The sequence below is a fragment of the Apium graveolens genome, chromosome 6 (assembly GCF_009905375.1).
Source record: "Apium graveolens cultivar Ventura chromosome 6, ASM990537v1, whole genome shotgun sequence".
Classification (NCBI taxonomy): Eukaryota; Viridiplantae; Streptophyta; class Magnoliopsida; order Apiales; family Apiaceae; genus Apium; species Apium graveolens.
In genome coordinates, this window is record NC_133652.1 from 36,489,826 (window position 1) to 36,511,334 (window position 21,509).

Below are 21,509 nucleotides of genomic sequence, written 5' to 3' on the forward strand. Positions count from 1 at the left end.
TCTTCTAAATATTTCTCATCCAGATTTGCTTACATTTTCTTTAAGGCGTTATTTAGACTAGCTGAATTAGATAGTACTGCTGCTGAAATGTATATGATAGTCACCAATACTGACATGAGAGGAAGAGTGAAAGAGATTATTATTGTGCTCTCTGACATGTACGGTAACATTGCTGGAAATGATGTTCTGCTATCAGCAAAAGAATTATGTCCAAATGCAAGGAGTGTTAAACCGTTCCACCTGGAAGATGGACCTTCGTTTGAGATAGACTTGTGGAATTCACTTTGCACTGGAGTTGTCCAAGGAAACTATCAGGAAGAAGGCGACTTATGGCCAGAAGGTTTGAAGATGGCGCATATTTGGAACTCAAAATGTCACAAATGCACTTTTCAACTGATGTTTTTCAAGATTTTACTTTATGCTATGAATTATTAAATTTAAGTAATGTATTTGTGTAAACTTCAATTGTTCTTATGTAACTGGAATTTAAATCCATGAATCTACATGCGCCATCTTCTATAACCTTATTTTGTTTACAAGATTTTTGATGTATTGTGCATTCATAGCTTATAGTTGGGTTTTGGAGTTAATACATCTTTCACATATGTGTCAAATAATGACAATGCTATCAATGTCTGCATTGTTTAAAATTATAGGTTACAAAGGTTGATTTGGTTCTTCCTGAAAAGTGTCTTAAAAGGGTACTTAATTGACAGCTATCCTCAAAACTAACTTTAGAAGGTGCTTTCAATTAAGAAGCTCTCTTAATTTAGGTTGTAAAAGGTGAAGAAACAAATTCAGATTTGTAGTCATTTTCCATGGAATTAGACCTATGCCATGCCCTCTGTCTAACACATTTTCAGATGAACCAAATATAAGAGTTTCATTTGGTTTTAATTTTTTCCAATAATGTTTTTCAGTCGCATGACTGTTTTAATTCATTTCCGTGTCTTGCAGGTGAATGTGTTTGACTCATGAAGAGGTTTACTAACTAATTCTAATTAACTTGCCTCAATTGACATAGTGAAGCAGTATAGTGTTGGTAAGAAAGTTACTTCCGAGTACAAGGCGTGGTTAGAACTTAAACTGATGGTGCACATGGTAAACTAACAGCACTACAGTGTTGTTGTAACATGTTGCATAGATTTTGAAACCACAGATCTGAACTATGAGCCGCGACATCAGTCATAATGTAAGTTTTTTTTTAACATTGCCATTATTTTGCTTAAATTCATTACTTTGATATTTATATATAGTTGTCTGAATTTACATATTTTCTGATCACATAAACAACTGCATGTTTGAAATTTTGATAAATAAAGTTTGTGCTAAACTAATTATTTACTTTGTATTGAAGAAAGTTATTTAATTCTTGAAAAAGAAATTCAATCATAATTACTAATTCATAAACTATTGAAACATGTTTTGTTTTATTTCTAATAAAAATAGCTAATTGATAAACTTTTAGTAGTACTAATAATAGATGTTATTCTATTAAACTTTTAATAGAAAAGTTTCAATGTAACTGTATATGTATATGAATTTACCTTAGCTTTCATCATATGTAGTTGAATTGTGCATAATATAATCTTCTACAATATATAATTTTACATTACCCATGAACAATGTATTTTAGAATTATTTTTCTAATGGAATATTAAACGTTGAATTGATTAGATCATGTGTGAAGAAAATACTATTATTTCTATAATTTCTTCAACATAATAATTATCTTTAGGGCACATAATTATGATGACTATTGTGATCTAAACTTTTCCAATAAATTTAGTTATTTTAAATCCCACAACTTTTTGGAATAGACAAATCTCCTCAACTCTTCTATCCTTTTTTTAGATAATTAAAACTCTTCAACTATTTGGAGCAGACACATCTATTGAATTCTTTTCTTTATATACTACAAACAATCATTTAATAATATCTCATATAATCAAATTAAACCCATAAATGGAACATGTTGAGCGTGTATGGCAATTTCCTCCTAATGGTTGGGTGAATATCAATGTCCATAGTGAGTATATCCAGAATGCTTCTGATGGCGATAATAGAAATGGTATTGGTGTTGTTGTAAGAGATGCAGGAGGTCATCTTCTCAGACTTACTTATGGCACAATTCCAGGACTCACAAATTTGAATAGTGCATTATGGGCTATTTTATTAGGTATGCGCCGTGCATTCCAGGATTCTTACGAACGAATTATCATTGAAACCGATAATATATAAGCATACCGAGAATGCAAATATTACAAAGAAGAAGGGATTACACCACATTCCAGACAGACTTTTAGACTTATTCTTTCAAGGCTTAGTGATAAGAACATCCGTTATGAACTTAATTTAGTTCATCCTAATAGGAATGCAGTTGCACGTCGTTTGGCAACACTTGGAAGACAGGAATCTCATGACCTTCGAACATTTGATAGGCCTGTTATAGATATACAGAATTTCCTAAACATAATTTTAGGTATTGGGCCAGAGCAAGCAAGATTTCAGGACTTTAAAGTTAATGATCCCGAACCACCAATTGATGGTTAGGTTGTGCAAGTTTAAAATTCTTTCAATGTATGTGAATGTGATATATGTCTATCATGTAAGGAAGACATATTTGTATATAGAATAAACTGCATTTTTAATTGTTGTTCAATGTATATATATATTTTTAAACATCTACAGTAAACACAACATGACAGTAATCCAACATAAACAATCAATCATATTTGTAATTATTGCATAAAAACGTTTATTACTATCCTCCAAGTAGAGGAAGTAGAATACTTCATCACAGCATATCGACTACAACATAATTTATATATTTCGAGCATAATCATCTAATAATATGCGAAGCTTTCCACTTTCTTCACTCAACATATCAGCACAAGCATTCAAAGTATTAAGATGTTCTTTCCATCCATCACCAAACTTTTTAAATGCACTTACCATTTCTTCTGTGTTCTGTTTGAATTTGTTCTCATGACCATGTAGAGATGTGGACGTATCACCTAGGAATCTGCGTGAATCCACTGTATAAGAATGTGGAATTTCAGTACTACTTTGTGATGACTCTCCACATTTTTTCCTTGATCCATTTTTCAGAGTACTCTCTATTTCGCTGTGAAAGATTGAAACTGAGTCCATTAAATTTGTTATATAAAGCAATATAAATCATAAAAACAGATAAACATTTGAATATTACTTGAATTGTTCTTCAAGGCCAATTGAACAAGCAAACAATTCAGATTACCTATTTTCCATTGTAGCATACATCTCTGAGTAGAAAATCTTTGTTTCTTCCATGTCATTATTGAATTCTGCGCACGCTATAGCCAAATTTTGCAACTCTTGCTCCACGACATTCTTTATGCCTGACCATCTCTTCCTCTTCTCACTTCTTGAAGTCATTTTGTAATCTGTAATATACATCTAAATTTTAAAAACACCCAAAGGTATATATACATATGAGTATTGCTGGTAGTTTTTGGCAGTTCTTTTCTGATAAATTTAACAGTTACCATGATCTGTAACAATCGAATGGTAGTTAACAATTTGAATTTTGTTTTCCTATTTTCAACTGTCATGTTACTCTTTCTCGGTTGTCGTGCCTGACATCTCCTTTGCTTCCGTGCACAGCAGACACTCTCTTTTAAAGCAGCAGCAAGAACACAGATAATGTATATATACAACATATTATATATATATCTATATTTTATTATGAATTTAATTGTAAGAACTTCAAAAATTCATAATAAAAAATCTATACATCCTAAAATTATGAAAAAAATACCCAGACGATCTACAACACTTGTAGAACCCAGATCAACATTCAAAATTATTCTGAGAAACGATTTCTCATCAGACAAAATTAAACCATGATATAACTTGTAAAAATCATAATTAATTCATACAAGCACATAAAATTCTGAAATTTTTACCACAGATCTATATGCATACAACATATGCTCTGATACCATTGTTGGATTTTTAACGCATCGGGGCGTGGTAAAACACTTTTACACATACAAAATCCAAATAAAAGCATATAAATCGTGAATAAAAATTCGAGGGATCGAATCTAACCTTTTAAAATAATTCGGAGACAACGATCAGAGATCCTTAGCAGTTGCTCCTCAAGTGTGAAGCACTCCACCGGTATCCACCAAGAAAAACGATGTTAAGGAGGAGGAAGGAGGTGGAGAGAATTGGGTTTTCCAAACTTTTTGGGTTTTGTGTTTGATGTGGGTTCGAATAAAATAGGGTCTATAATAGTGTATTTATAGGCAAAATTTTCAGCTGAAATTTTCCCATAAATAATATTATTATTATCCCATTTATTATTCTCATTAATAATTAAAACACCTTTTAATTATTAAACCTTTTTTCTAAACACTTTAGAAATAATTCTTTCTCTTGATTTAATTTCCAAAAATTAAATCCTTAATTAATAATATTAAGAACTTTTCTTAATTAATTTATAATCAATTAAATCTCATTTAATCAATTATTAAATTTGCCAATTAATTATTTATTTCATAAATAAATAATTATTAGCCATTATTAATTAATTCCTCCACCATTAAATCATTCTCTTTTTATGGTGTGACCCTGTAGGTTCAATATTAAGCCGGTAGTAGAAATAAATAATAATAAAACTATTTTATCATTATTTATATAAATTCTCTAATTTATTAAATATGATTAATTAATTAATCACATTTATTCTACATCGTGAGTGATGCTTCTCAACATATCGCGACTATCCGGATAATATGAATCCACTGCTTAGAATACCAAGAACCTGTCAGTGAATAGTTACCGTACAATAAACTCCTTCTACCCTACAATGTCCCGATTAAATACAAGGCATGGATCTCGTGTCAAGCCTATCTAATTCAATCACTTTGCTTACCATTTACTATGTGTAGTTCTATGCAAATTAGAAACTCCTTTCTAATTTCATTTACTCTGGCCAGAGATTCCTGAACTAGCATAAGTGGATCAGCCTTGAACATTCGCCTCCTTCACTGGAAGGGGTAGATCCTTTATTGATCATACACTATCTTCGTGTACAAATTCCTATACCCAGAAGAGCCCTAATAATTGTCCCTGGAGACTAAGAACTAAACCAAAGCATAGTTCAGTGTACACAAGATGACTATGATGACCTCAAGTCTAAGGATACTTGTACAACTATCACTAAGCGAACAACTGCTGACACGTGAGTGAACTCCATCAGTTGTTCAGCTGGGCGAGTCATGTTCAGTGAACTTATTCCATAATAAGCACCTACATACTAGCTATAGTGTCACCACACAAATGTCTATGAGAACAGACATCCTTCATAATGAAGCAAGCATAGTATGTACCGATCTTTGCGGATTATTAATTACCAGTTAGTAATCCTATGACCAGGAACTATTTAAGTTTAGAGTTATCATCTTTTTAGGTCTCACTATTATGATCTCATCATAATCCATAAAAAGCTTTACTCTAAACTATGATATATCTTATTTAAACACTTAAATAGATAAAGCCCGTAATAAAAACAAAACAGGTCTTTATTAATATCAATGAAATCAAAACAGATTACATAAAAGTTATTCCTAAATCCTAATACATGATTGGACTTAGGACATATTCCTTTCAATTATCCAAGTACTCCATACTTGAGTATTGTCTGATCACCATCAAGGATTGTTCACAATCAAGTCTTACAGCATTGTAGTGAATACAAGCAAGGTACCTCTCAGTAACATCATGATTACGACAATATATAAACTCATCCATAATCCAATTGTTATAGTTCTCTTTATTGAAGAAAAACATTGCCTCAACTGATGGATGTGTAATCGAAACAGCCATATGGTTGAAACACCGGATAGTAAAGTTGTCATACCCATAATAATCAAAAACAACAACAGAATACATCTTTAAATCATAAAATCTCATAAATTCTTGAAGCCGCATATTTTTTTTCGATACTTATCATATTCCGCATTCCAAACAATTATCTTGCACTTTAGGTGTAATTGGGAATGAAGTTTACTCCTGAATTTATCAATAAAACTAGACGGAATTGTTAGGTCACACACACACTGTAGAGGGGGTGAATACAGTGTAAAGTACAATCAAATCGAACTTTAATAACTCAAGTAACAGAAAACAAACTTTATTGAAACAATAAACTCTGTTACAGTATGGAACTGTTACCTCTCAGTGATGAACAAATATCACGAGAGCTGCTAGGGTTACAATGAATAATCTTCTCGAATATGATAACACTTATAGTGTAAACCCTATGTTTGTGTTTATATACTACACAGTTACAAGATAATCACTAATTGATATGGAATATAATTCTGCTTCCTAAAATATATCAATCAGATATTTTTTCTTCCCAGTATTCTATTCTTCATAGAATTCCTTCTTCATGCATATCTCTTCTTATGTTTGTCTCGATCTTCTTTCCTTTAATCAGCTGCTGTCCTTATCTGAACGTCCTTCAGTACTTAAGTTCTGATATCCATCTTCTGATGATTATCTCCTGATAATATAAGTACTGATATCCTTAAGTCCTGACTTCCGGTAAGTACTAATTTATCCTGTTTAAGTAAGATCTGAAAACTAAACATGAATCATATTAGCCATGACATTATCAAATATATCTAACAATCTCCTCCAACTTGTAAATTAGCATAATATACAAGTTTAACAGATATTTGATGATGTCAAAAACATTAAGTACAAATGCATGAGAATTAGACTAGATAACTACAACTTACAGTCCTTAAAGCTTTACCAACTTTAACTTCTGATAACAACTTCAGTTTGTATAAATATCAGAATTTAAGCAGTTGTAGATCTTGACTTGACTTCATCTTCTGATCTCTTTGATGTCAGGAGTTGTTCTGAGATAGTTCTTCAACAAACATTTCTCAGCATATCTAAGTTCATCAATCATCCTCCTTTTAGCATCTTTAAGCTCTGCAGTATCTTCACCAATTTGAAAGATTGTAGCCCTGAGATCATTAATCTTAGCTTTTGTTATATCCTGATCCAGTCTGATCAAATATGCTTTATCAGACTCAAGATTGAATTCCACAGCCCTGTAACCCAGAAAGGTAGTTATAATCTTAGCAGTGTTGGGCTTCGTTTCAACTATATCACCCTTGTGATATTTGTACTTTGGAAGATATGTGCTGTCAGACTTAACAGAATAGAGCCTTTTCTGTCTCTGAATCTGATCCTTCAAATAGTTTGCAGCACTTTCTGTTAATCTGTCATTCACTTGAAGTAAGAACAGTACATGCTCCAGTTCTTCAAAATACTTCAATGGAATGGCATTTTGCCTTATATGATAAACCCTACCATCTGTCATGAAGTACAACAAGATGTGTTCTTTCAAGTAGGTATGGTAAACCATTTGTACAGATTCCATTTGATTCAATCTCTCAGGAGTTGCTCCAATACTTGGTTCACTCAAGGAAGTTGGATCATTGGTAGTGTTCTGTATTCTTCTTTCATCAGCACTTCCCAATCCAGTTTTATCTCTTGCTTCCTTTCCAGTAACTACTCTTGCTTCAAAACCACTTGCAGCAGTCTTCAAAGGTTGAGTCTGTTTTGCTTTAGTGAATCCTGGTAGGAGTGTTTTTTATTTATCTTCTGATATCAAGTTAACTTGAGCTATGTCAGAGGTTACTTGCTTCTTCAGAATATCAGAACTTACTGTCTCTTGACTCTGAACAACTTGAGCCATGTCAGAGGTTGTCTTAAAAACTTTTCTTGAAGTCAGAGCAAGATTATCCTTTTCATCAGTGATTTCTTCATTCTCAGGAGGCACATAAACCTTGATAGGTTCACCAACTTTTTCTTTACCCTTGGATCTTGGATCTATCTGCGGTTGTGATTTAGCCAATGTTGCTTCAGTATTTGTCCTTTCTTTTATCACAATGCCTTTGAGTTTTGGAAGTGTCTTTTTACCAGAAGCTTCAGATTTAGATGTGACTTTTTCTGATTTAAGTCTGGCTTCTTCTTCCATTAAACTCTCCAAGTCCATTCCTGGATTTTCCTGAAGAAATAACTTTCTTGACATTTCTTCATCAAGATCTAAAAGTTCATCAGAACTTATCCTTTTACCAGTAGTAGAACTAATTCTTTTTCCAGTATCAGAACTTGTCTTGTGACTTGTGATTTCAGCTTTTCTTGATGAGAAACCTCTACCTTGACTATGATCTTTAACCATTCCAGGGTTTCCATGATCATCCTTTTCATCATCCTTCCCCTTCAGTGTCTTATCAGTTTTGCATTTGGACTTAATTACTTTCTCCCCCTTTTTGGCATCAGCAGGTAAAAGAAGAGAGACAAGCAATTCCACTGAGGCTTGGATTTCATTAAGTTGAGATTGTTGAGAAGCTTGATTCTTCAGAATATCATCAATCTGAGCTTGTTTTTTCTCTTGAGTCTTCTCAATATAAGCAACTCTGTCAAAGGTAGGTTGGAAGAATTTTTTCTTGTCAATCTTCTGAACTTGTTCTTGCTTAATGAATTCTTCCCGAATCTTATGTAACTCTGCATGAGTAGTTGAATGAAGACCTTGTAGATATTTAGTACTCAATGCAGTGACTCTAAACTGTGTTTTGAAATCATCAGTAATTAACATCTCATCAGCTTTAGTCAAGTGCTCAACAACATGTTGTGCAGATGGAGCACAGGTAACTGAGTTCCATTCCTTAGTCCACTTCTGTCCTGCAGGAGTTTTACTCCAAGGCACTGGTGCTTCTCTTGTAACAAACTTCTTAACCAGTTCAGATTTAAGAACAGTTTGTTGAGGAGCATGTCCTGAAGGACCTGCTTCATCAACATCTTCATTTGGAGCAGCATCACCAGTATCTCCAGCATTTGCAGCATCAGAACTTACAGAATCAGTATCTTCTGATAAAACAACAGTATGAGTAGCAATGGAGGCTTCAGGATCATCCTCTAATTGCTGATCTAGTTCCAAGTTCTGATCAACAGCCATATCCTGATGCTCACCTATATTCTGATCATCAGCATCTAGATGCAGAGAAGGTGTAGTAGATAATTCTGGAGTTTGAGCAGCATCAGTAACAGGTGTTATTGATGGATTAGTTGTTGTTGGAGCTTCTAAATAAAGTACTTCAGGAACAACCAAGTTCTGGATATCAATATCAGCACTTGTGCCTGAATTAACAGGAGATATAGTCTTAGGAGACACAGAAGGTGTGTTGGCCTTTTCAGTAACAGCTTCCTTAGTTGAAGTTAATGGAGAAGCAGTGGCCTTAACAGAATCTGGTTTTTGTGAGATCAGAGATTTCTGATCTCCTTCCTTAGCTGCTGCTTCATCATCATCTGAAACTGGCCTTTTTGCCCTCTGTTTCTTGTATCTCTTTGAAGATATGGATTCCTTGGGAGTTTCATCAACGGTCATTCTTCTAAGCCTTTTGAGAAGCCTAGATCCCCCAATTGCAGAATCCTTCTGAGAAGGAACTTTCTCAGCTTCGTTATCAACAGGTTCTGAAGTAGAAACCTGTTCCTCACTATCAGATTCATCTCTCAAAACAATCCTTCTCTTCTGAGGTGTTTGAGAAACAGTCTTTGTCCTCTTAGCCTTGGAAGATGAAGGCTTCACAGTAGGTGCTGAGGATGAAGATTGAACTGTCTGTGAAGTGGAGAGATATGATTTGAGATATTGCCTGAGGGTAGGTTGAGTAGTATGAGTGGTATGTGCTGATGGTTATTGTGGAGTTTGAGATGTGGTGGTTGGTTGGACATCAGGATAAACAGATCTGTAGGTATCAGGATCAGCATTTACTAAGATCTGTTTTACAGATTGAGGAATCTGTAAGGGTCTAACCACCTTTTTCTTAACATCAGCATTTACCAAATCATTAAAGGCTCGTTTTGCAATTTTGAAAGATGGAGTTAAGTCAGTGGTAGGTTGGGGGTTATCAGCACAACAATGGATAAAAATAAGCTGACAAAATCTAGCAAAGTAGACAATATTCTTATCTTCTGTCATCCTATCCCCAATAAAACCTATCACAGCAGTTGCAAAATCAAAATGAGTTTGGTTAATAATAGCATACCCGATGTGCTGACTCATTATAGGAATAGCATCAAAGTTTGAACATTTATTCCCAAAAGTTTTAGTGATGCACTCAAAGAAGAAGCTTCATTCCTTTCTGATATGAGCCCATTTCAACTGCCCAAGCTTTGCCAAACTCTGCTCATACCCCAAACTAGCCATGAACTCTTTAAGAGCTGATTCCTCCGGGGTTGAAAAAGTACAGCCTTCTGGTAGATGTAGGGCCTTGCGAATTGTACCAGGAGTTACCCCATATGTAGAATCATCCACTTCGAAAACAATACTAGGAGTACCATTTTGACCACCATTATCAAAGTTTCCAGTCCTCCAAAATGTCAGAACTTGTTGGCTCGAAAAGGTTGAAGGTTGGGTCAATGCATACCCGATTTCACTGTGTGCAAGAAGATCTTGCACAAAATGCAACTCAGACGGAGCTTCAGCATTATCAAGAATTGCAGCATAGTTATTTGGAACAAATTTAGCTCCATCAAGGATCAAATCCTTAGGTGCCATGAAAATAATCGAGATTTAAGAGTGTCTGTTAGGTGTTTGATAGAATGTCTATATGAAAAACCAACGTCAGGAGAAGAAAGAGAGTAAAAGCAAATAGAGAGATAAAGTATAAAAGTGAATAAAAGATTAAAAAATCCTCTCTCTGTCTTACTTATACTTTGAATAAAAATGTAACCGTTGGACACCTATCAGACATGCAGTAATAATGAATAGTTAATGGGCACGGGAAAACAGTAATCATTACTTACCCACTTGCAGTTTTTCAAGGAAAAACCGTTCCACTTACCCAGTAATTCCATTAATAAAGGTAAATCAGTTTTAATTCAAAATTGGAACTGTTTCCACTTATTCAATTATTTTTCACTGCAACACCAATATTCTGGAAAAAAAAATCGAGTGAGAATGACCAAAATAAATCAAGGGAACAAGTATTGAAAATATAAAATCAGAAATTAATTTAAATTAAAATTGAAATGGTCATCAAAATATGAATATTTATCAGGATTTATCAATGCATTACAAAACATCTCAGAGACAAGAACTTGCAAAAAAAGAAATTTCATTAATATATTAAGAGAATACATTCATGAAATTTAAATTACATCAGAACTAAACATAAATCATATTAGCCATGACATTATCAAATATATCTAACATGAACCCTCTGCAATTTTTGATAGATAATGCAGTGAGGTACAATATAAATTCAACTTCTTAATAACGTTCAAATACAATCAGTTAAAAACTTACAAATGCTCTATCCTCATCTTTCGCCACATTTGCAGAAACAAAACTGCCTAACGGTTTTCGTCCTCTACCTACATTTAACATTTATCAATCATGTATACCTAAGTTTTTAAATAAGCATCCAATAAGCATCCAATAAGCAATTAAAAACATTGTCTGGCATATTTACCCATATCCCAGTCAACATTCCATGAGTCGTGCTTTCTCCTAAGTTCCTGAACATTGAAATTTAAAACTCAATCCAAAACAGTTCATGAAGAAATTTTCAAAAATTCGTGAATGATCTACTTTTGGAAATCTTATCAATCTGCTATACGGAAGTATAGGCATCCAGCGGTGAACTAATTATATCAATTTGAAATCAAATCATTGTCTATATGACTCCGAACTAAAATATGCAATCAATATCAATACGAACCCCCGACGATACTCTATCTCGCACGCGAACTACTGACGGACACAATACATACTAAACTCGGCTAAGTAAAGTTTAGTATTTGTTACTCTTATACATACAAATGGAGAATTACATATACAAATCTCATTAAACAAACTATTAGTCATGAACTGACAACAACTAAAACATGGATAGATGGGGATACTAACCTCCATAAATTGTTCATAATCTTCTGATTGAGAGAGTTGGATTCCATGATTTGAAGTAGTAGTCATCGATTCTCCCTCGGCAGAGCTCTGGTCTATGTTTTGTTTGTAGTTAACGGTATTTTACCTAAATCCAATACTTTATGGACGATATGTTGGGTATGAATTACCTAATCTTTAAAAAATTAAATTCTTTTAAATTAAATATTACAATATACATATTATTGAAATTGTGTAAAGATTATTAAAATAAATTTTACGTTTTATCATTAAAATCATATCAGAACAAAATATATTTTAATTTTAATCCTTATATGCTTATAAATTAATAATTATCACACTTTATAAATTTATAATTATCATGTTCTATGTTTTGTTTGCCGTTAACGGTATTGTGCCTGAAACCAACACTTTGTTAAAGATATGTTGGGTATGAATTACCTAATCTTAAAATATAAATCTAAATTCTTTTAAATAAAATATTACAATATACATGCTATTGAAACTTTGTAAAGATTATTAAATTAAATTTTACGTTTTATCATTAAAATTATATAAGAACAAAATATATTTTAATTTGAATCTTTATATGAGTATAAATTAATAATTATCACATTTTATAAATTAATCAACACAAATTAAAAAACACATGTTGAGATTATTTTATTTTATTATTAATTAAATAAATTATTCTTAAATCATTTTCTTAATAAAATTTTAATATAGCTTAAAATTAATCTATATCACATGAAAAAACGTAAAACATGCGCTGATTTTATTACAAACAAAAATTAAAATTAGTTAATTATGTTTTAAAACAAAAATTATGACAACACAACATATATTTTTCTAACATACGTGAAAAAATATATCCGCGTACATTTTTTTCATTAACTGAAAAGTTACGTAAATATTTCTCTTTATATTATTTAATATTTTTTAAAAAATTAAATATATTTAGAACGCGTAGCGCGGGTAAAAATCCATAATTTATCTATGAAACTTCCTAGTTTGTGTCAAGAGTCCCCCTTTAAGAAAAAAACGGTGTTATCATTCTACAATTTCGGGTGGAAGCAAGACGAAATTAGCATGTGAGAAATTTAATTATTCAAGACGAGATTTATAAAATCAATAATAATAGAAGACAATGTTGCCTAATTTTAAGATTTATAAAATCAATAATAATAGGAGACAAGTCATTTATGTTGCCTAATTTGGAAAGATTATGCACGCAAGTTTTGACATATTTAATATCAATTTTGTTCCAATAGTCTTTTCCCATAACATCGACACCATCACTTGACTAGTAATGTTAAGTTCCTATGTTTGAGAAAATAGTCAAAGACCCAGTAAATTTTTTATTGAATTGCAGACTTTTAAGCCAATTCTGTGAGTATTTTATCCGAGTCATGACACTATTTAACTTAATGGTGTCCCGTAAAAATACTTTACGGACATGCTCCGACTGATTAATATTTATTTCAAAAATTTTGCGAAGATTAAGTCAAAACACCGGGAACTTATTTACGGGAGTGAGTCTACCGTAATTGAGTTCTTCTCACCTTTTCAGTTTAATAATAAGTATGTAGTTGACTTATTGGAAAATATAGTTTAAAATAATAAAATCATATTATATACATTTCAAACAACCTATATCATTTTAATAATTTTATTATTCCAATAAATTATCATATATATTCAAAAAAATTAATAAGTCTCAATTGATTAAATAAGGGATAACTATCCAAGTTCGAATCTAACAGAAGGAGAATCTATGACTCCTGAGCCATAACATATCGCTGAAATGCGATTTACCCTGATTTACGTGATTTGCAGATTATTACGTGAGCCCGTGGCCATGGAGTTTATACAGTATGTACGGAATGGTAGCGACTGCGGGTTATTTATGATAAAATAAAAAAGAAAAAAAAGAAGTTTTTAATAACTTAAAAATTATTCTGGAAGCAACCTATTTTTTTATAGTCATGAATCTTAGTTTTAAATTTACTTAAAGTCAATATTAGACTATTTAGCAAGCTTAAAAATGTTATATTAGTCATAAAAAATATAATTTCGATTTATTTTTATTTTTTGTTGGCAAAACTGAAAATCCAGTGAAGTTCGAATCAATCTGGAGTGATGAACAACGTGCAGTAACCCAAAATTGCGTTGATTGTTCTTGCCCCTCATCCCCCAACACCTCATTATTTTCCATTCACACTCACGTTTCTCTCTGCAATTTCAGGGGTCAGTTTCTGTTGTATATATATAAATTTCGTTTTTTTTTGTAAATTTGAGTCTTTCTTATTCATTTTTCATTCACTTTACTGATCTTTCTCCTAAATTTATGTTTTTATGATATATTTCTGTAAAAGTTTAGAACTTTGAATTACCCATTTGATAAAGATTGTAAATTTGCAGATCTTGTTCTTTAAAATTCTATGTGGGAATGGTTGTTATGTACTTTTTTCTGTTTTAGAAATAACCCATTAGTTGAATTTGATTTATGATGCTAAATCATCAATTTAAACCAGATAGTCATAGTCCTAAGTCATTTCGAGCTTACCCTAGAGGTGAATTTGATCTTGAATCTGGAACTGTTAGGAAACCAAGGAAACATAAAAGATCGAGATTTCACCCCATGAAACTTTTTAAGAATCTCGGTAGCAAAATTAGGCACTTCTATAAGCTACACCCCTTTGTCGTTTTCTTTATAATAGTGGTGTTTGGGCTTGCGGTGGTTTTGATACTATCTTTCTATGAGCGTCGATATCATGTGGTTGGCAATATAAAGAAACTTGATGTGGAATTGGGGAAATTTGATGTGGAATCGGGTACGTATCCGTTTGGTAAGCTAAGGAATCTTGTAATGGTTGCTGGACATTCTGTATATACTAGTAGTAGTTGTGACAAGGTTGATAAGGAGGATTCTTGGTTTTTGGAGGCTTATCAGAAGCATCCTGGTCAGGCTGCTACTTTTGTGACGCATATAAAAGATGGAGTAGATATTACAGCGAAAGATGATGAGGCTTTGCTCTTGTTTAGTGGAGGTGAAACTCGGAAAGATGCTGGACCTCGTAGCGAGGCACAGAGTTATTGGACGGTTGCTGAATCTAAAGGATGGTTCGGTGAGTTATTTTTCATGTTTCTTGTAATAACCATGCTAAAAAAAATATTAATGCAATATACTCGCTTTGTACTTAACTGTCTAAACATCTGAAAATATAATCCAAAAAATTCAGTTCCCTGCATTACTTTGATGCCTGCATGTGTTTGTTTTTGTACTATTATATATTTATTTTATTTGGTTAAGTGAATGTAGTCGCCTTTGGGACTAGTCGAGAAACCTTACAAAGTAGTCCATGACTCCATGTTCGTTAGCTATTTAAATTAGGCTGCAGTCCTAATTTTTAATTTAAATTAGTGAATGACTACGGCTACACCTGTGTGCACCTAGGTCTCAAGTAGGCCTGATTTTTTTAGTTTGTCATTGTCATCCAAGTTCTCAAGTTGGAAATTCGATTATCATGTCTACCCATCTCCTTGGATAGTTTTTCAGTTAACAAATAGCAAGGAGCTGAGGACCTAATATATGTAGACCCTAAAAGCAAGGAGTTTACAGAAAAGAAATTTGAAATGCTCACCCGCATCCACCCATTTTCCATTGCCTATATTCCTGAGACCTAAAAGACTCTAAAGATCTAATCTTGCATGAAGCTTAAAATTCACCGAAAGGCTTCTTCCTATTCAGTTTTTGGTGTTCAAGATCATGGGAATGTCATAGAAGCATACCACTGTCATTGATGGTATCTTGTTGGAGCAGACTTTAAAGCTACAATTTTGAGTTGCTTACCATACTAGCTAAAGGTTTCTACCTAATATCCTCCTGATTGGTTTGAGTCTTGTTTGTTTTATCAGATTTTTTAATGATTATATCAGTTTGTAGTGTCTTGTATCCACACTTAAGCTTTAAGCTGCTTTGCATCATGTATATCACTTCTATTTCTGAGCAAAGGGTAAATGTGATTACCATCTTAATAAAGTGGCTATTTCTGAGCAAGGCTTTAAGTGACTATTTCTAATATAGTGGGAACTAAGAGAAGCATACCAACGTTGTTGATGGGTATTCATTGCAGTTGCCTTTTTTTAAAAAAAATAACTCTTTTGTTTATGGTATAAATAGCTTATATAGGTTCATATATACAATATATTTATATACTTATGTACAACAAATAGATAAATATGCTGTATGCTTATAATTGGTACTTGGGAGTCTTAAAGTTTTAATTTTGTTGATTCTTTAGAAACGTAGTGATGTCTAACTGCCTTGCAAGCAGTGGTGGCTGCATAAGGGGCTAGATTTTGTTGTAATATCTTTTTGTTGTAATTTTGATGAAAAATGGTTGTCCGCCTCTATTTTAAGTTTTATTAGAAATTTGAGTGGCTAAGATGGATTGTAGGATTTTTTTTTTGTATAATGCTTATTGAGTACAGAGCATTGAAAGTTAAACCAAAGCGAATAAAGAACAAGAAGTTGGCTGATTTGCTCAGGGGTCCTGAGCTGCACTGCTCAGGATCCCTGAGCAGCCATGACTTCGCGAACTTAACAAACAAGTTGTTTGGAATAATATCGAACACATAATCCTTGTCATTGCTATATTTTTTTGTCATTTTTTTCAGAGTTCACATTCATTTCCCCTGATTTTGAGAACCCGTATTAATTTCACCCCAAGATTGTCAAGTTTTAGAAAATACCTAAAAGTATTATGTATTAAATTGATTTTATGAATGTTAAGTTACTTGTGAAAAATTCTTTATCCCGGGATCACGAAAAAAATATTCTTTTCCTCCTTTTAGGCATTTTCTGGCTCGCCACTTCTTACCAGTGCCTAAAGAATTTGTAATTTAAGGTGCTTTGGTTCAATGCTTTCCAGAAAAGGCATGTCTAATAATCAGTGGTTTTGAAGATCACACTGTTGTATTGATTCAATGTAGCTGCAGCCCTGGAATTTGAAATTGTTGTCAAATGTCTGCAGCTAGCCCATTCTTCCAGCAGCCTCACATAAATGAATCTGCTGTGGGAAGTTCTTATTTTAAACTTTGATATCGGTAACACTATATGGATGGAGAGCATGCTTTTATCTGATAATACGCCACACCTTATCAATTTCTCTCCTAAAGAAAAAAACGCTTTAATTTTATGTTCTGCTAAACGAAGAGACATCTACTGAAAATTAGTGAAGAACTCAATCCTGTGTTGATCATTCTGGTTCTTTGTATCTGTTTTTCCAACACACACGGTGGACGCTAGTTCAGATGTCACTCTACCACTTTATTTGTTCCATTTTAGGGAGTGGCAGAGTACTTAAGTGTTTTCCATTATAGCATACAAATCAGTCTTTAAATATATAACTTGAATCCATTAAGACTACTCGGTAGCTGCTTTGTTACAATTTCAAGAGCCAAATCTTATTGTTCTATTTTAAATTTATTCTTTGTATAGGCAATCCAGAGAGTGTAAAATGGAGGGCGCTAACTGAGGAACACGCAAGAGACAGTTTTGAGAATCTTCTGTTTAGTGTTTGTCGCTTCCGTGAACTCACTGGATCATACCCACAGAATATAACTGTAAGTTTACAAAAACATTTATTTTTTCTCATCGTGTAAATTTAGTATTTTTTTTTACATTGGATAATGGGTTACAATATCTTTGTTCCTCGTTGGCATATCCTCCCTTGTTGGTGCTTGACTTGTGGTTCTTGAATTATTATTGCCTATTTATTTCATTCCTTGTTAAATTGTCTAATAGCCTTCTTAATTTCATTCCATTACACATGTCTTGTGTTTTACAATATTACGAATTCTGTCGTGCATGCATATGTTCAAACTAATGTTTGTGTTTTTACAGTGTAAGTGTGATCATCTTAACATGTACATTCTTAGAACATTATAGAAATATTACACTGGTTGATTTGAATTAATTCAATCAAAATATGAATTACTTTTGGATTTCCATTTTAGAAGAGAGCAAAGGATAATATGATCTTATGTTTGATGAGGAACGGGAGTGGAAAATGTTTATATATGTATTTAGATTAGAGAGGATTAAAATTATTTGTTTGTGTTTTATGTGGGGCTAGTAGTTTATTAATTAATTAAGTTATTTATCTTAAAACCCAATTGTTACGGGCCTTAGTCCATTAGGTATTTATTAGGTTTCCTATTCTTATATAAGCATTGTAATCTCCACAATACTTAGCTTTGATTATACACTTTCTTGGGAATAATATTGATAAATTATTCTTGGGAATTGTATAATTCATTGCTTAAGATCCGCTAATCGTTTTTTCTTAATAAATAGTTGTTTCTACAAATCTGTCCTGCACCAACGTTTACCGAAAAATTATAGAAATGCATAGAGAAGATATCTCAACCTTACTGGTTCTGAATTGAAGAAATTATTTATCTTTTACAAAGTTCAAACGATTTCTCATGTGAAATTCAGGTTGTAGGTTATGATTTTAAGGAAGAGAGGTTCACACGTTTACACCGCTCTGCAATTGGATTTCCGGAGACTAGATTCTTCTATGCAGGCACCCCAGCATCATTGACATCCAAAGAAGCAGCTTTGAAAGGCGAAGCATTGGTCAGGGCTCAATTCAAAGAAGATCCCTATGGATGTTCAGGTTCACTTCATCGTAAAAAAATCGGTCGTGATCCCTTTCATCGCTCAATCCCGTATCCAAATGGATGTCCTGAAATCAAAGGTTTGTTCGGATATTGTGGGAAAACTCCATATCATGGCTTTCTTCCTTGGGTATAATGAACTATATTCTTACTGTCTGAACAATTTTTAGTACTTAAATAAACAAAAGATACTTATTTTTTTCCCAAATAATAGCACAATACTTTTTTTGGTCTTATCTAGTTCAGTTTATACAGGTATTAATAAGATGATAATAGAGATGTCTATATGTAACAAACCCTCCACGATTAGAATGAGTAGTGAGAGTTTGTTATTCTTATACTGATGATTGATGTTAACTTCTCTTTATGCCGGTGCAAGCAATTTGGTGAACACATTGTAAAAATTGTACCTTTAATACAGTAACAGTTGTTAATCAGCAGCTTCATTAATCCAACCTTGGGAAAACCTATACTTTATATAATCTCACGTGATCTACATGTTTAGGGCTTCTGAACAATATAAACTGATCCTGGATTCTGGACATCACCAGCCATGGTTAAACATTTTGAAACTATTTTCTGACTATTGTTTAAGTTTTTAAAGATTTTTGTTGGATGGATAAGATAATATGTTTAGGCCAGACTAACCAACTGAATAGAACATTTAAACCCGCTTCACGTTACTACTACCGGAATGAGGGTATCTAAAATATTGCAGATTGTTATTGTTCTTCTTTTATACATGTCTCCGTTGGTAGCATCTCAACTTTCAGGATGTCTTACTCAGCAGATCCTAGTAAAATGTATGTAGATAGGAGGATGCGAAGAGTGAGATATATTCAATTAAATTTTTAGCACTGTCGAATGTGAATTGCAGTTTCTGATTTATATTATTCATTAAACTTTTATGTGTAGTTGAATTTGAATTGCAGTTTGATATGTATGTGCTACATGGAAGTAGAAAAAGCAGAATGAGTATATATATGACTTCCTTTAGAAACCAGTGTCGCCATTAGCGAGTACTGAGTAGGAGTGGATACGTGTGTTGGATTTTGGTATTAAGAATTTATCAAGATGCATAAAGCAGTCAATTAAAGATATTGAATAATATAAAGAGGCTGATCAAAAGAAAAGAAAGAAAAAGGGGGTTGATGAGGTACATATTAATGTTATAAATAAATTGAAAGAAATGAAGAAACTGTATTAACAGGTAGAGAAAAGTCATTATTAATGTATAAACAAGAAGTTTACAGATATAGAAGAAACAATAGTATAGTGAGTGGTATAGGGAAGAAAAAGAATCTCGCAAGTCGAAACAGTTAGAATAAAACTAAATGCATAAAGACTTGGAACGAAATTTATGGTCGGTCCGACCGAGAAAGACATGGGAGTTGTTGGGCGTAAGATTCTTTTTATTCTCTTACGCAATTATACAAAGAGCTCTCATAGTTAAAAAAGACGTGAGCAAGAAAAAGGCCCAACCACCACACTACACGTATAGACGCGAACCCCCCTCGTTACCGTACGTGCGACTCTCACCGCATACGGCTCGCACAAAGACTCCTAAATCCACCCCGAGCCTTTTCTTTTATTCCACCTCTCCTCTCCAATCCTCGATAAAACTTGGTACTTACCTAAAAACAAATAAACCGCAGTTTCAAGAAATAATATCTTCTACCAAGACATTCACCGAGGAAGCAGAAGCCCTTTTGAAAGAAGCTATTCAGGAACAGATGGAACGTTTTCTACTTCAGGAACAAGTATAAAGGATTTTAGAAAAGTTCTAAAAGGGATAATTGAGCGTCTCACATTCAAGTCTTTCAAAAAGACTTTCTTAATATCGTGAGTTAAGAGTGATAAGTAGATAAATACTTATAAGTTATGTAAGTATTTGGTTAATTTATTTTGAGTACTCTCGTGTGTTAACATGATATATTCACATATATATCAAATGTCATTCCTCCTCAAACCCTAAAAAAAGCTCTCTTAACCTCTCTTTTTTTCTAGCCGCTGTTCGGGGCTTCCATCGGTTTTCACCGGTGGAAAACCCCAAATCATCTATTTTCCTTGTTTTATTCGTGTTTTTCAATAATACTCCTTTCCGAGTAAGGATTTTTTATCGTTCAAGATTGTATTTTTGTTTGATAAAATCTTTGTTGGGTGAGATTTGTTCCCAATTTATTTGGATTTTGTTTATTCTCTCATTGTGAGAGTTTGGTGTGTTTTGGTGTGATTCGATGTACATGACGTGAGATCTGCCGAATTTTCAGATATTTGATTCAGTGATAAAGATTTATATGGGATTGCAATTACGATCGATAGCTCTGGTTTTGGTGAAGGCGATACATATGTATATATCAATTTCAACAAATTGCTTGATTGTGTCTTCATAAAGACTAAATTAATCAGCGTTATGATCTGTTTTATGTTTGTTCTACTCGATAGTTCTTGTAGATGCCGTATGGCTTTTCATTATTGAATTAGTTCTGATTTTTTCAAAAAAAAAGTATTAGGTTAATTTTACTTACAAGTCAAAATTTTTTTTAACTTAAATCAACTAAAATAAATAATTTTTTATATATTATTATCTTAATTCATTACTTTTAAATTAACTTAATATTTAAAAATATATATTTAAAAACTAAAATTAATAAAAAAAGTGAAAAATCAAAATAAGTTGAAAAAAATATGTCATTATTAACATTCAATTTATCAGCTTATAAGTTGTAAATTCGACTTATAAGTTAGGTCGACAAACGGTTTGAAATAACTACTTACGGGCTTATATATAAGTAATTTATAAGGACGTACACAAACCAAACCGACCCTGGATTCGGGAGAT

The 21,509-nt window shown here is 32.7% G+C and overlaps 1 protein-coding gene across 1 annotated transcript; it reads left to right on the forward strand.

Moving 5' to 3' along the window:
- Window positions 1-14,052: 14,052 nt before the first annotated feature.
- On the forward strand, window positions 14,053-19,117 carry LOC141667746 (uncharacterized protein C57A10.07). Its single transcript, XM_074474355.1, has 3 exons — window positions 14,053-15,108; window positions 17,484-17,608; window positions 18,486-19,117. Exons 1-3 carry the CDS (start codon window positions 14,487-14,489, stop codon window positions 18,801-18,803), a joined length of 1,065 nt encoding a protein of 354 aa, XP_074330456.1. The 5' UTR covers window positions 14,053-14,486; the 3' UTR covers window positions 18,804-19,117.
- The last annotated feature ends 2,392 nt before the right edge of the window (window positions 19,118-21,509 follow it).